The following is a 16,712-nucleotide window of genomic DNA, read 5'->3' as shown; positions in this document are numbered from 1 at the left end:
AACTGAGCACGCAATAAAAAAAACCTTTTATATAAGTAGGCACCTTAAATTAAGCGCTTTATTAGATTTTCTGGGTAAGCATATTCCTAATGTAAGTAATGCTACTCAGGGGTGTTTGGAAAACTCTAAGGGATGGGAAGAGTATGACTTAACCATGTAAAAGGATTGAGATTCCCATACAATCAAATAACTAATCCAAACACTTATACATGAGATTTGAAGTTCCAATTCCTTACAGGAGTTATTAACCATAAACCAAATATCTTTTAAATCTAATGCAACCTAAAACATGGAATCATCCTACATTGACATGCGTGATGCGACCTGTGTAGCCTCAGTTGGCCTTTCCCTTCTCAGTGCAATCTCCACGGCTTCTCGCAAGGCACACTTCCCCACCCAAAAAAGAAAGAAAAAGAAACTCAAAAATTTCTGCAGTGTCCTATTGGGCAAGGAAGACCATATCTTCATTGTTTCATCTTTTTTAGCTGAAAACCATATAGTGTACCATAACTGAAACATGGCAGAAAACTTGTGCCTAACGACCAGGAGGGTGAATATAAAACTCCAGGCCCCTAAAACAATGTAATGAAGCTGTTTAGTCTAGGAGTACAGACATACATCACCAATTGGGGAGTAAAAACTATAGTCAAAGCAGACACCATATTATTAAGTAAATCACTCCACGGAATTGCATTCATCTTCCTTGTGGACTTGTGCCTAATTACGCAACTATGACTATAAAAGGTAAAAAATCCTGAAGACTTTATAAATAACCTAGACCAGCTTCTAAGTTCTCAATGTCTCTTTTTGCAGGAGAATACTCCTGAAATAAAACCTTGTGTGTTCAATCTTTATACATGCATATCATATCCTGCACATCAATAGTTCTGATTCTTTGTAACATACATAGAGCATCTTCTGGTGGTGGTGGTGGTGTGTAGGGAAACAATCTTCATCCAGCAGGCACATAAAGCATCATTTTCCTGAACATATTTTTTCCGATCCTTTTCTGAAAGCCTCACCAGCCACCTCTATCTTCTTGAAAGTTGTCATGATCATGTTGATTGGATACAGACGTCATATACTCATGGCGCTTTCCCACCACAGATCTGTCAAGCGGGCTTCCAGCCTTTCTTTTGCGAATGTTTGATGACTGATATGACCTGCCTGTATCATCAAAAGTTGGCACTTCCCCTTCTTCTACATTGTCAAATTCATTTTTTAATGGCGACTGCCATTTCGTTTCATGTTCGCCGTCTCCGTCCTCGTCCTGATTTCTAGAGTGATGCCCATATTCATCACTGGACCAGTTCTGCTCTCTTTTAGACCTGCTCTTCTCGCTCTCAACAGCTAGTTCAATGCCATCTTCTAGCTCCCTCTCAATCAGATCATCCTCATCTGTGAAGTCTGTTTTTCGCGTTGTAGAACCACGCGCCTTTTTCCGTTTCTCGAGAGCTGCTTTTACCTTGTTTTTATCAATATTTATCACTGCTTCCCTTGGTGAGTGGCCAATTTTTCCATCTCTATGATCCTTGTAACGGCTGTTCCATTTGTCCCTGAAGTCTTTTGCTACCCTTGTGCCACTTCTCCCATCATTTCTTTCTAGATCTGTCCCGTCATGTCCCTCAGTATCATACATTGAACCACCCTGAACTTCTTCAGGGTTACCCTGGTGAGGAAAAGATTCAGAGCCAAAAAACTGACCATCATTAACCATAATATCTCCCTTCTGGTCTGGTTGGCCATTTATATGTGTGCTTGCGTAGTCACTGTTCCCGTTTGGTGTTGTCCTTGGAGGAGCATCACTAATGTCAAGATATGACTGGTCATGGGCTGGACGAGATGACCCTGACTTCACAAGTCCAGTTTTTGAAGTAGCGCCCCTACCTTGAGAATTACTGTTTATTACAAGACGCTCTTCAGTTGTGGGAGGAGCTTTTGTTGGGGCTCTTGGTGTGGGTACACTAACAGCACTGCCTTCAACTTCACTAGTCTGAGAATGTGGCACTTTATTTTGTTCATAAAGTTCCAACATTTGATTACTAACCTCTGCGAGAAAAAAAGAAGTCCATTAACATTCACAAAAACCTAAAATCATTTCAATACTGTTGGACTACTGGAAGACATGATCACGAAATGTATAAAGTTTAGCAACAAGATCTAAAAATGCCTGCATAGTACCAGATATGCATTAAACTGACCACCCTAAGTTCAAACCTAAATATTAACTGAGAACAATATATATAACAAAGAAAGAAAAGGCAAGACACCGACCTTCCAACTGGAGTGGATGAACATCAAACTCTAGCCACCAACTTGTCTCAGCATCATGTGGGAGCTTTACTTTGAGAAATTTAGCAGCAAGGAAGATGGCACCTGCTGCAATATGGTGAGGCTTAAACTGCAAGCACAGAGATGTCCGAAGCCTGCATGCCGCTTTTCTAGATCAGGAATATGCATCAATATTGACCAAGATGGGCAGAAATTATAGTATATAAGCAACATATTACCCATCGTTCACAAAATTCCATGCAACTTGAGCCAGTGCATTTTGAGCTACTCCAAATTTTTTTATAGCATCTACGAGGGGCTTGTACGGATGATGCACATTAAGATCAAAACCAAGAGTAGCAAGTACAACCCTTTCTCCCATTAAAATTAGCTCTTTTTGCTGTTCATAAACCTCCTGCGTGATAAACATGGTTACATATAATAACTGCAATGGAATTATACTACTCTTCACCAATTTACAGGCTTACACTTTTTGCGAAGTCTCTATAGGCATTAATGAGTTAAGTTTAAAAAATATTTGTCCCCCTTTATCTGAGCCCAGAGAAGAAAATAGGCAGTAAATTATAAGAAGCAATCAAGACAAATCACAAGGGAAGCCTTGCTACTTATTTGTCCAGGCTTACATATACTTGCCAATTGACTTTATAATTAAGCTAAGAAGTCAAGCTTTATGCCAGCTGACTATAATCCATCATGCCATCATTTTAATCATAAATGCTTTTTTTCCAGAAGTGTAATGACAAGTCACTTTATCCAAGAACTAATTATACAGAAACAGAAACAAAAAGACCTCAACTTCACGAAATACGCCACACAGCACTCCATGAACTAGGGGTATTTGTAAGCTAAACCCCCAGATATCTCAGCATGAGTTAGTACAAAATAGAACTGAAAAAATATGCAAACCTTTTGCTTTATCTTCTGTGCACCATCAGGATCCTTTCTATGTATAATTTCGTAAGAAACAAGGATGACATCTTTCAGCGGGCGAGGTGTTTCTTCAACCTTTCCTGCGAGGAACATGCATACTGTTGCTATGGTCTGCAAGACATTATAAGAGAGCAGGAAATACCAAATATTAGTTGTGTGCAAAAGCCATGTGGACAATTATATAGGAACGGAGGGAGTAGCATTTTACAATATAATTTAGTCAGCGAAAGCAAGTTATTATATTACAATTTTAAAGATTCGGATATGTGTTGATTAGGTACAACAAAAAAGTATCCGATTATGTTTGAGATTCTATCATGCATTTATAACTATATTCTAAATATATGTAACTTCAAATTTTGAGCATAAATGTATTGTTGACTCGGTGACTATAGGAGATTATAAGTTGCATGAAGTAAGATCTGTATAAGATTATTTTTGTTCAAAATAGTTTGAAATTTTTTTTATTGAGTTGCATTTGAGTTATTTATAAATTAAGAAATAATTCTAACATGTGACTACAACTTGATTAAAGAAAAACAGCAATCAGAATCTAAATCTAATAAAAACTTAACATATATGTTGTCCTGTGCAGTTGCAAATTAATTAATACATGAATGAAAGAAAATAGAAAGTTGAAATCAAGTGCACAAATTAACTGAACACATTGACAATCATGTACATATATAATATCTTAATACTACTTATATGCTGTTTTAGACTTAAATCATTAGATTGCTCTAATTATCATGGACCTCTGATTAAACATCAATCAGTGACTACCACTGGGGTTGTCCCGTTTTCTGAATAAAAGGAGTTCTCTCAGAATCTTTTGCCTGTACATTTATATCTAAATTCAACTGTATTAACAATTAGACGATAGATGTTAATATGCAGATAAGCTTATGTCTTAATATAACTATAATATAAAGAACTAAATTTATTATTTTCTTTTAAGTATCATTAATGCAAATAAACCTAAATTTATATAGGACTGGGAGCATTACATGAACATGACGGAAAACATGACTAAAAAAAAATTATACTGCACAATGACTGGCCTGCAACTAGTGGTATCTTGCTTATCCATCAGGTAACACTTGGGATGAATTTCATAGTATCATGATCTCAAATCCTACAGTAAATACGCAAGTTGACAACTACAATGCATGTTATTCAAGCTGCCTGCAAATGTGAACAAATCTTGTCCTCCAAACTAATTCCACCCTTAGCCTTTCTTAAGGAAACAACTACATGATCTCTCAAGAAAGGCTTTACAACTGTTGCTATTGTCACCCTTATCATCAAACAAAACCGGCTTCATTGTCATTTTTGCCCTTCCTATTCCACTTGATCAGCATTTTCTAATCCAATTTGTTGTCCCAGTGCAATATTTTAATAACATAATGCGTAATATTTTTTAATAACATAATGATTGAGGTTTATCGTAAGAATTTAAAGAGATTATGATTATATAAAATAATGGGGGACTTACCCTCCTGTCGTTCCTTGCATGAGACTGACGAAGAAAGAATCGATGACAAAAAATTATCGCTGTAGCAATTGTTACCTGGGGTCTGCATTTGTAATATTCGCCATACATCAGTGATGGGACCATCATTATATTTGTTTTAACAAATCAAAACACGATTAAAAAGGCAAGTGCAACACATTAATTCAAATTAATGCCAGAGGCTATTAAAAGCATTGTTAGAGCTGCATGGCAAAATCATTAATTAGTACTACTTATATAAGAAATATCTCAGCAAATTTGCATAATAATAATCATGTCAATAGAAATTAATCAGAGAGACTTATCATCATGTAGAAAGTTTGTTGCTCATATTTCATTATAGTTTCTTTACTTTTCATCTCTCCGGCTTTTGAGAAAAAACAGCCTTGCACAATAAAATGTGTCGTTTTTCATACAATTGACCAAAATTGTCTCTTATTAAAAAAAAAAAAGGGTCATTGTCTCTAACAAAAGTAAATTCAAACCAGCTCAAAAGCCAAATTAGTTGTCCTATTGTTATCCTGGTTTGACTTTGAAGAGTAGAATCGACCAAATTTACAATTTAAATTGGCATTGTGATATAATTACAACATTTAATAGGGAAAAATAAATGTAAGTGTAAGAAGTGTAAAAACTCACAATTATATCACTGAAATAAACTTTTTTACATATCAGATTGAAAATTTTGATCTATTAAAGAATTACAGGTGAAAGACGATAATTTGTGACATAATTAGTCTACAGTAAATAACAACAAATAATTATAGTAAACTAAAACACAAAGAGCAAAAAAACAAGAATGTAACAGAATTAAACAAATAATTAATATTTGATAAAGTAGGACATACACTTTAAGCCTCATGCCCAAGTCTTGCAAGAAAGTGCAATAAGACCTGCGCATATAAGTCTCTTTCTTGAGATCAATCCCGTCTTTTCTAGAAGCAGAATTTTCTTCAATTTCCTTTCGGGAATAATACCATTGTCCACCACCACCACTTCCATCTTCCGACTGATTATTACTGTAAGAAGATCCTCCTTCATACAATCCATGTTGTAAAGGATCGCCCGACAATACCCCAGCCATCTACTCGATAAATAACAACTTCATCCTATACGTATAATAAGGGGCACAAACATGATCAAACGAAAAAGTACACAGTAATCTTAACCTAAGAAATGCTTAATCTTGAAAAAACAACATAAAAGATCACCTTTTTATTTGATAATTCAGAGCATCATTTTGTAAAAACACAAAAATAATCAAACAAAAAAAGTGCACACTAACCACAACCAGATAAAAAATGTGAACTTTAATTCCGAAAAAGCAACATAACAATTGAGCTCTAGATTCGATAAATCACAACAAACCCACATGAATTAATCAAAAAAGAAGCAAACTTTAATCATCAACATAAAAACTAAGCTGAATTTAGTTAACTTCAATTGAAAAAAAATACGGAAAACACGGAAAAAATAATCAAAAAAACTACCAAGATTGGAGAATTGAAGTAGTTGATTCTTACAACGAATCGCGCGACTGCAGAAAGTTGAAGACTTGACGAAGAAATGGGTGATATGTATGTATAATTGAGTATGTATGTATGAATCAATAGATAAGAGATATGGAGAAATAATGTATGTGAGTAATTGGGGATGAGGAGAGTGAAACTAATGGAAGAGTAGGGCTTGGTTTCCCCAAACTTCAAGTGTTGGAAGAGTGGGGCTTTTTCATGTATGAGGATCAAAAATATAAAGTTTTATCTGGATTAATAAATGTCTGAAGTGCATGATCATTGATGATGGGTTCAAAGTGTGTAATTTTTGTGTGAGTTTGTTAAAAAGTATACTCCCTCCGTCCCAAATTAACTGTCCAGTTTGACTTTTTGATGGTCAATTTGACCCAACTTTGACTGAAAATTAAAAATTATTCTTTTACAATTTTACAAAACTGAAAAATATATTCTAAAATAGATTTAATAATCTTTTCAATGATATATATTTCATAATTTTATTCAATTATTTAATATACATATTTTTCAGTCAAAGTTGGGTCAAATTGACCATCAAAAAATCAAACTGGACAGTTAATTTGGGACGGAGGGAGTAGGAAAAAAGAAAAAGCAACTTCTTTTTAATAATTAAATATTCGGTTACTCATTACAATTTATACTATCTTATTATACTCACATTAAAATTACATTAAATAGTTTAGTTGGTCGGTTATTATTTAAAACGGTTTCATTAAAAATTCTGATCGGTCAGTTAATATCTGAAACGGTTTATGATTTATGATTGCTATCTATACAATCTTATTAAAATGATATTAAAAACTTAGTTGGTTTGTTGGCAAAAAAAAAAAAAAAAAAAAAAAACTTAGTTGGTTGGTTGTTAGTCGAGACGCTTTCTTTCAAAAATATTTAATCGATCAGTTAGTATTTGAAACGGTTCATAATTATTATTTATACAATACAATTTTTTTAAAGTCATATTGAAAATTTTAGTTAGTTAGTTATTGTCTGGATCAGACGCTTATCACTCTGCTAAAAATCTTAATTTGTAGAGAAGTTGCAACCTCGTTTCCTTATACTTAGGACATTACAAGCGCGACGCACAGTTGGGTTTCGAACACCCAACCTTGCTTTAATATCGATTGTTAGAATTAGATGCTTACCACTATGCTAAAAGATTTTAATCATCAAAAAATTGAAATAGGGAAAAAAATATAAAAAGATGTTATGTAGATAAACAAAATATGATAAGTAAAATAAAAAACTATATAAATAAAAATATAATAAAATTTACCCCAAAGAGATACTGAAATCTCTTTAGTTAGATATATAATAAAAAAATATTTTATCATTAAAAATTTATATTCATCATTGAAAAGATGATTTAAAATACAAAGAGAAAGATTGTAAATATGATGATTCATTATAAAAATATAAGATAGGGTAAGGAGATTTACTAGTGATTCTTTTCTTATTGTTATAAAATAGTTTGAATTCAATGTGAATTATAGGAGATTCCTTGATATTTTTTTTTATATTTTAATAAAATGTGTTAGTACATTTTTTTTGAAAGAAAGATGTTAATTTAATAATAAAAATATATATGACATCTACACCTTCGACAGAAAGTAAATTATATGACATGTTTTCATGAAAATATCTTGAAAATAATATATACATAAACAAGTACTTGTTTCATATATTTTTGTTGAATCACAATCACCCGTACCTCTTCACTATATTACGATAAAATTATAACGTAAATAATATATCAAAGCTATGATTTCATATAAGATTTTATCGATCAAAAATTTTAACGCAAAGAATAACTCGAAATACATCAAATTAATAAATTATATAAAATAATCTTTTAAATTAATTCGCTCCTCAATTCCCGTCAGATATAGAATACATTAAATAAATAATTGATTAATTTCACTGGAGATAAGCCAGAACTCCATACAGGAGGACATTGCATTTCACGACGCCGGGTTTCCCAAAAGACGATATCTGGGCGGAGATCAAAATTCATCACAGCAGGTATATGCGTGTGTGTTTATTCGTTTTAGTTTAGAAATTTTCAATTTGAATTAGTAATTTTATTTTATTTGTATCTGCAATATTTATTTAATTTTCTTTAGGAAATGAGGTATTGATGTTTGATCGATTTATTGATATGGGTTTTTGGTGCTGGTTTTGATTTTATGTTTCAAGAATTAGATAAGATTTTGAGCTGGCGGTATAAAGATTTTAGTTTGATTGATTAGAGTACTACTGAAATTTGAAGTATTTCAAGCTATTAGCTTTGTATACTAGACTTGCAAGTTGCAAGATCCTGGCTTTGGTGGTTTTTGTGGGTTTTCGAGATCATTTTCGATACTTATGTTGTGTTGAAGGGATAATTTTGTCACCTTATTGGCTGCATAAAGCTCGCAGCAGTAAATGAACTGTGCTGACTGCTAGATTATGCCAGCTAAACCAGCAGTTAAATCCCAAGTTCCTCTTTTTGGAAGACCTAACCAAATAAACGAAATGTGCGCATCTGAACCTAGATAGACGTTCCGGTGGTTTATTAATTATGCTCCATCACTCATGAACCTAGCAAGTAGCAACTACAAGCTTGTGTACTCAATTGTATGTTCAGGCTCAATGAACAAAGAGCTAAGCCATATAATTCCCAAGTCCTGCCATAGAAAGACCCACTAGCTCTAGTTCCGTAGGTTTTGTTATTCAGTTTGTTTACTATTGCCTACTATTTATCCGATCAAGGCTTCAATCTTTGAAAAGGATGGTAGTGAAGCAAGCACAACCAGATTAGTCAGTGTATTTCCAGCTCATAATTTACATCGTAAATGGGGATTTAATAAATATGTGGAGCTGGGACTATTAGAAAATTAGAATTTAATGGAGTTGCTTAATAATTATCATCCTTGGATCGACACACAGTTTAGGCCTTCAGGGAGGATCTTTTGTGGTGTAACATGAATGATGGAAAGAGACTTTATTTTGCTGATGGTAAAGGAACCAAACATTAATGAAGCATCTAAGAATTATATGGCTGTCAATATTAGGATAACAGAATTCCCATACTAGTATGCCCTATCAGATATCAAATTCTAATATTTTTCACGAGATAAAGAAGTTTTAGTTGCTATGTAAAAATATTTGGATTCTTGTGCTTTATATAACATAAGATATCCAAAAACTAAAATATTTTCACAAAAATATTTCTTTAATTAGCCTCTTTTTTAGCATATAGCTGTACTTTTTTTTGTGCCATTAAATTCATATTGGCATGTGCGCTGTTTCGTTATTGCAGTTTATATAAATGCTCTATCGTGATAAAAATATCTTATGTATTCAGGTGACCGGTGTGCTCTCACTCATATTGTACACCAAGATGAATTCGTTGATTGCGAATTCCATCGCTAGCCCGGGTGCACTGCCGCAAGGTATGTAAGCCGTATTTATGTCTAAAAGTTTCCTGTTAAGTACATATGACATTTTGTTGGTTGCATAAATTTAAGAGCTCACCAACTATGTTTCTCCTCAAGTTCAAGTACCACAAAGTTGTGGCAGGTTGGCAAAGTTGTCACGTACCCGGATTGCAGACCGACTGGTAACCGGTTGACAAGCTGACTATTTGTTTGTTAGCCGATAGTGTAATATATATACTAGACACCAAATTAGCCTAGAAACTAGTAACTAGTATCATTCGTTTGTACATCACAAATCACTATTTGTTATATAAGAAATCTCACAAATATAGATATATATATATACACATATATACAACATATATCATCATCATCATCTTTACTCATACTACATTGATGAACCTCTTCGCATCATTATCAACCCCTTCCATTGCTTCCACCGTCACCTAAAACCACTCGATTGCCTATCTCTGTTCGCTGCTTGCCACCATAAGTCGTTGCTACTAGTAATTATTTACCACCAACGCACACCTCATCTCATCACTTGCTACCATCATGGACCTCCTACAATTATAGTATATTGATTATCACGGACCTCCTACAATTATACTATATTGTGATTAATAGTGTATGAACGGGTTATTTTTGTAGTTATAAATAGTGATTGTGAGAATGATTTCTAGTTTCTAGAATAACATTATATCCTCAAAATTAACATTATAAAATTTAAAATTTAATATGTCATTGGTGAGATTTAACCTTGGACATCTAAATGTTTTTTTTAGTATTGTATCTAACGGTTAAATCAATTTGAATTGAAAATTTTAACGGATGTGATTAAAAGAAACAAAAATAAGTACCATACCAAACTACAAACTATGTATATGTTCGGTTATTATAGTTTAGTATAGATAATATAGATAGATAAGTATATGTGTGTTGATTTTTTCATTTTTATATAATGTGCTTCTATTAGCATGATTCACTTTGTGGTTTGCACTTACACTCTAGGAGGCTCTTCTTGCTTATGTCAGCTATGGAACAGACTTGCATGTCTCAACTTGGATTGATTCTCTTTATTTAACAGTAACAAATATATGTATAATTGCATTGCCAAGGCAGTTCGATAAGCACACAACTGTTACTTTAAGTGTTTCTCATTTTCTGCTAAACACTGAGCACTGCAAAATTTGGAATAACATAGTAATTATTGCTGGATACAACCTATTTTGGATTTTTCTGTAGAAAATTTAGAAGATACTTCCTATATTTTTTTTTTATTTTTTGTGGCTAAATAATGATAGATATTTGCTTGACCATATTCTGATGTTACACAGTTGGCGCAGTCAGCAGGCAAATTAAGCCTATTGAGCATTGTTCATTAAGATGTAGTTCGCTTTTTTCTGACAATGACCCATTAAAGTTCTGTTCCCTTTCTACAAATCTATCTGATGGAAGACGAGCAATCTCTCTTTCTAGCCAAAGGTCTGCCTCAGTAATATGCGCTGCTGCCCTTGTAAGTTCACTTTGCTATCAGTTTGGAGAAATATCAAGTAATCAATCATCATATAAATTTGTGTAAATATGAATATAGTGTTTTCAGTTTTCACAGATCAAGAGCATGTATAAAATCATGTAAAAATATGAGTTGCATATAGGTAGTAACTGTGCTATTTTTATTTTTTTGAGGTCCATGTGCTTATTGTCATGTATGTACATCATCAAGTTAAGTAACAGGGATGCAGTTTTCAGTATCTATTATTCTATTGTGTAAAAACTTGATTTGCAAGATGTAAATGGTATACATGCAGTTACACACATAGTCAATTAGTTGCTGTAACTACCAGCCATAAGATATAATGGGCATCATATCATTTATATTAAAATTGTGCTATTGCCTTCTATTTCTCTCAACCGAAAAACCATATGGTCTTCTGTAAATAACAATGTGTTGGCAACTTGGCATGCCTTGAGGGCCCATAATTAGAATTTAGTATGTCAGAGGAAATATATATGCATCTTTCTGTCTCCTTACCTTGCTGACCCAACCCACTTAGGTAGAATCTTTCTGGATCGAAAAGAAAATTGCAAAAGAAGAATTTGTATTATTTTTTATTAATAAAAGATGAGAAATTAGTTTTAAAAAAAAGCTTATAGGAGTAGTTAGTCTGCTTAGCAAGTCAATGACACAGAAAATTGAGTAAACTAGATCTTGACGTCAGTTATGTTTTATGCAGAATGCAAGATGTTCAGCAGAGCAGACCCAAACTGTAACACGACAGTCGTCTACCATCACTGTTGCTCCAATACAAGGTAATTTTGCCTCGTAAATGGCAGTCATGTTAGAGTGCATTTCTTCGGTAGTATATAACTTGTAATGCACTTGAGACTTCTAAATATGAAGCCATAGGGAATGATGATATAGGCTGGAGCCTATATATCAAAAGCACCTATTAACAGAGACAAGCAACAATATTTTTAGGGTTCAGTTCCAAGATTAGATACCAGCTCCTTATCGGTTTATTATCTCTTGCTCTTATTCTGTTTTGGGTGCTATTTTTCATTTGGGGGGGGAGGGGGTGGGATGAATATAAAGTAATAAAGTCAGCAATTATGATAGCAAAATTAGTGGGTTCTGATACATGTCTTGCTGATAGAACTTCTCTCCTATCTATGTAGTTAATCATAAAAACTTAACTTCTCTTTTAACAAAATTAGCTGTACTGATAACATCATTCTAAAATGTTCAATCATAGGGAAGGAGAAGTCTCCGGATCTTGATGATGGTGGAGATGGGTTCCCTCCTCGTGATGATGGTGATGGCGGCGGTGGCGGGGGAGGTGGAGGTGGTTGGTCAGGTGGTTTCTTCTTTTTCGGGTTTCTTGCTTTTCTTGGTCTCTTGAGGGATCAAGAAAGTGAGAGTCCTTACAAGGATTGATCACTGAAAAATCAGGTTAAAACTTAAAGTAACTATATATATCCATATAGTTTTGTGAGATCTGTCATCGATGTATGTATGCTTTTCTGTTGTATTCTTCGACCTTTTCTAAAGCTTTGATTAAATGTAGTAGCTGTTAATCAGAACACAAAGCTGGTTGACAGTCCACAGCCAGTCAGTGGCATCGTACGAGTCGATGCAAGGTGACTATTTGCTTTTAATTTCTTTTTAAAAAAATGAATTGTAACATCGTGGATGGAAGGAATATAGGAATGTGACAAAATATTAACGCTTATGCTTTGAATTGTGAAAAATGTTTGAGAAATTGAAAATGAACTTTTATTTCTAGATACGTAAATATAATATAATATTTAGATAACAAAAATTTGCATTATTTATTTGAAAATGGCATAAACTGAATGCGTTTAAACCCCCCCCCCCCCCCCCCCCCCCCCCCCCCCACACCCAAACCCCAAAAAAAAAAAAGATTTTCCAATATACATCATATTTTAGTTAATTCTGTTAGTAGTTTCAAGTTTAACAAATGAAACAAGTCACATGAAATCATGTGCCACAGGGTAATTTCTGAGAAAAATTCTTTGGTTTCTAAGCAGAATTTCAGAAAGACAATTGCCATGGGCAAGGTAAAATTTAGTGCTAGTACATGATTTTGTGAGTGATCGTCATTCAAACAGACTTTCATCTCTATCAATAGGCCTGGTTGCAAATTGCAATAGGTACTTAAAACGAAATTAACATGCTTGGTACAACTGAATACTAAACTCTGCCATAGAAACTTTAGCGAAAACGTTTGCTCATCATTAAAAGATAATGATCATGGCATAATGTACACAAGCCATTTGCTCGCCTTGAAGATGAAAACATAACATTCATGGTATATAACATACTTGAGATTCTGAAATATTCGACAAGGAAAAGGTTCCACAGATAAGAGCGATACTATACCTAAACACCTACTAAGTTCCACACAACATATATAGACATTCAACATTAGTGAAAGGCATAGAACCACCGGAAAAAATAGACAGCTCAGGCAGCTCGGCTTTTAATCACATCCATGTCCATTTCAGTAGGATCAGTGGCTTGCAACTCTACCTGAATACCATCAAGCTCTCTCTTGAACCTCTCCTTGGAGCTTGCGTAAATCATTTTGCTTCTCACCTTAGCCGTATCTGGAGACCTTTAATAACAAAAAAAACACAGAGAGTCAGAGACCTTTAACAAAAATAAAATAACAAGACAAAAACGCAGGAATATAAATGAGAAGTACTGCCTAGTCTGCACAACAGATTACTTATAATTTTAGTATATAATGTGGAGGAAGGTTTCTACCAAGCAATGAAGAAAATCCTGCTCTTTTGGCAATTTTCCTGGGTCACAAAATCGTAATCATAAACAGCGTATCGACACTCATCAGCAGGGAGGCTTGCAGCGAAGTCTTCATAGCTTTCAGCTGGATCTCCAACCTTTTCTACAGTGACCTGCTTTTGTATCTCTTCAATTTTGAAAATAATCGAGCGGTAAGTTCTTTTAGCCTTCAGTTCTAAAAACTTCAATTTGCAGTCATCATGTACAGCTATACCAGATGCCGCATTCGCCTACATATTTCACATAATTGTCAATCAACCCGAAAGTTGACCTACATTATAGCAACCATATCCCACAGAACAGTTAAATATATCATTTTAGAAGCACGACCATGTCTTAAAGTTCCACTTAAAAAATATAAACAAACAAACATAGGATCTCAGGCAATATATCTCCTTATTCCTATAATATAGAATTTATCAAAGCATCACCGATTTCAAAATCGACATGAAATTACATTCAGTCATTATCAGACAATTGTAGTGAAACAAAACTTTTTAATAACTTCATCAACAAAGGCACAATTGACAGCACTTCCTAGTGCCTACACAAAAAGATTAGCTCCCAGTTGCTCGAGTAGTATTGGCTACGTTAAACAGGACGACAACGCCTACTCCACAAGGTGTTCATAATTCATTTCAACTATTGACAATGCACACAGCACATATGCCACAAATCACAAACTAGTCATTTCTATCAGGTAGCTTACTTAACAGACTTAGCTAAAATAGTTTGTAGCGGAACATGACTCTATTCTACGAAAAATCGACATTAGCAATATGTAACAAAAACATTCACAAACTAAACACCAGCACTATAATCGAAGTCGGAAAACAGATATCGAGAAAATTAATCTCTAGCAAATATAAACCCTAGAAACAAGCCTATACACAATCAGATTAATCAAAAAAGTTAATTAAAAATCAGATCGTCAAATTGAAGAATCTAAACAAAACAGAATCAAATAAAAAAACTACAGGAATAACAGAATTAAGGATACAAGGAGAATGAACTGACCATAGTTTAGGAGTCGTGATGGAGGAGAGTTGTTTTGTGTTGTGTGTAAAACTGTATATGTATGTATTTTGTATTGAGACGATGACGAGAGTTTATTGGGCCTTGTTTTATTGGGCTTACATTTAGATCTTATACTACTTGGCCCTCTTGGTCTGGAGGGTATATCGGCATATTTCTGTGTCCCCAGCTCAATTCTTTAAGCACATGACCCACACTTTAATGTCGGTATAAAGTATATTTTCATAATTTTTTTAAAATTTTATTTTTTTAATAAAAATTTAATGTTTACATTTTAAAAAAAACTATAAAATTATGTTTAATAAGCGCACCAAAGTGCATGTCAAGCAGTGAAAAAAAATATTAAAAAATGAGAGGTACCAAAAGAGTATAATTTGAAAGATGCAATATATTCGAACAAACATCGTTAATACTACATGTTAAATCGTGTTATTTTGGATTTCTTTATATTTGTTTATTAAAAAGAAGTGTTAAGTTAAAAAAATAATAATACTGTTCCTGAAAGATTTTGAAATGCCATGACACGTCTAGTTTAACTTGTAGACGCATATATTTTTATCATTATAATAAGTTACTGATTATACATACGCACATATATATGTATATGGGAAAAAATTGGGATTATTTTTGGGATCTATAGTATTTTTTATTTTCCAATATTCACTTGAAATTTTAAGTGTCTGAATATATAAATGCCTTAAATTTTAAATAAATCTCGAATCTATATGATGACTAGGAATATTTATGTTGCCTGTATCCGCTACATTAATTATGTATTTGGTCTTATTTTTTCTTTTCTTTTTTTTTTTTTTGAAAATGAGAATAAATCTCAACGAGAATCGGCAATTCACCGTGATAATTCTTTCATTCAAGAAAGCTTATTATTTAACCGTCGGACATGCAAGATGACCGGGGAAATTTAGACAAAAAGCTTTAATGTCCGAAAAGAAAACCGGTCTTCTTCCAAGAATCCTGAAAATAAAACAAGAGAAACAAGAAGAATATAAGTCGATATATTTAACAGATTACATCAAAATATTCCCACAATCATGATAACTCATGATTGAGACAATTAAGCTCTTAATTAAGGCATAATAATAAAATATTAATATCCTTAATTAAGACACAATTAACGCCCTTAAATAAGGCCCAATTAACGCCCTCAATAAATAGGCACAAATTACACACTCAATAATTGAGGCAAAATTTACGCCCTCAATAAAGAGGCACAATTACCGCCCTCAATTAAGGCACAATTAGCGCGCTTTCCTTTCTGAAACGGGATCCGGTTCTGAAATCGCCGTCACCGCCACCACCGCTGTACTATCAGTCAAGTTGCCTCGTCGTATGCGAAGCGAACAAAGCGTCTCACATGTAACACGAAAAATCGCCAAAAACACCAGAAACCAAACAAAACACAAGGATTAAACAAGCAAACAAATACCCACAAACAAACAAGATTAAAGTCAACACCTTTCGCAATTCCACTCAAAATCATGAGGAAAAGAAAGAATATTGTAAATCATTGTAATAGGAGAGCATACCAGTTGAGCCATGAGGAACCCCATAGGATTTCAAAGTCGGAGCAGCATCATGTGTTTGTGTTCGGATTTGAAACCCGTAGCAGCACACTTCTGATTTTCTCGAGTTTGATTGCAAAGATCGGTCCA

General features: G+C 33.7%; 3 protein-coding genes across 3 annotated transcripts; 1 reads left to right on the top strand and 2 right to left on the bottom strand.

The window, feature by feature from the left end:
- Positions 1 to 641: 641 nt before the first annotated feature.
- LOC108221788 (cyclin-T1-3) lies at positions 642 to 6,355 on the bottom strand. The gene is given in 8 exon segments (XM_064094230.1): positions 642 to 1,027; positions 1,030 to 2,049; positions 2,275 to 2,426; positions 2,511 to 2,686; positions 3,199 to 3,333; positions 4,718 to 4,799; positions 5,584 to 5,844; positions 6,226 to 6,355. Coding segments are annotated over 7 exon segments (1,950 nt in total). The 5' UTR covers positions 5,820 to 5,844; positions 6,226 to 6,355; the 3' UTR covers positions 642 to 878.
- Positions 6,356 to 8,132: 1,777 nt separating this feature from the next.
- Positions 8,133 to 12,913, top strand: LOC108220807 (protein FERTILITY RESTORER RF2, mitochondrial). The gene is made up of 5 exons (XM_017394666.2): positions 8,133 to 8,283; positions 9,608 to 9,695; positions 11,018 to 11,196; positions 11,918 to 11,993; positions 12,437 to 12,913. The coding sequence occupies exons 2-5, from the start codon at positions 9,644 to 9,646 to the stop codon at positions 12,616 to 12,618; spliced, it is 489 nt and encodes a 162-aa protein (XP_017250155.1). The 5' UTR covers positions 8,133 to 8,283; positions 9,608 to 9,643; the 3' UTR covers positions 12,619 to 12,913.
- Positions 12,914 to 13,487: 574 nt separating this feature from the next.
- Positions 13,488 to 15,149, bottom strand: LOC108220396 (actin-depolymerizing factor 4). The gene is made up of 3 exons (XM_017394152.2): positions 15,025 to 15,149; positions 13,972 to 14,237; positions 13,488 to 13,819 (listed from the first exon to the last, which is right to left on the bottom strand). The coding sequence occupies exons 1-3, from the start codon at positions 15,025 to 15,027 to the stop codon at positions 13,669 to 13,671; spliced, it is 420 nt and encodes a 139-aa protein (XP_017249641.1). The 5' UTR covers positions 15,028 to 15,149; the 3' UTR covers positions 13,488 to 13,668.
- Positions 15,150 to 16,712: the final 1,563 nt, after the last annotated feature.

This window comes from Daucus carota, chromosome 5, assembly GCF_001625215.2.
Source record: "Daucus carota subsp. sativus chromosome 5, DH1 v3.0, whole genome shotgun sequence".
In the NCBI taxonomy this organism is placed as follows: domain Eukaryota; kingdom Viridiplantae; phylum Streptophyta; class Magnoliopsida; order Apiales; family Apiaceae; genus Daucus; species Daucus carota.
Note: the sequence above shows the minus strand (reverse complement) of the source record. Positions and strands in the feature narration are given on the sequence as shown.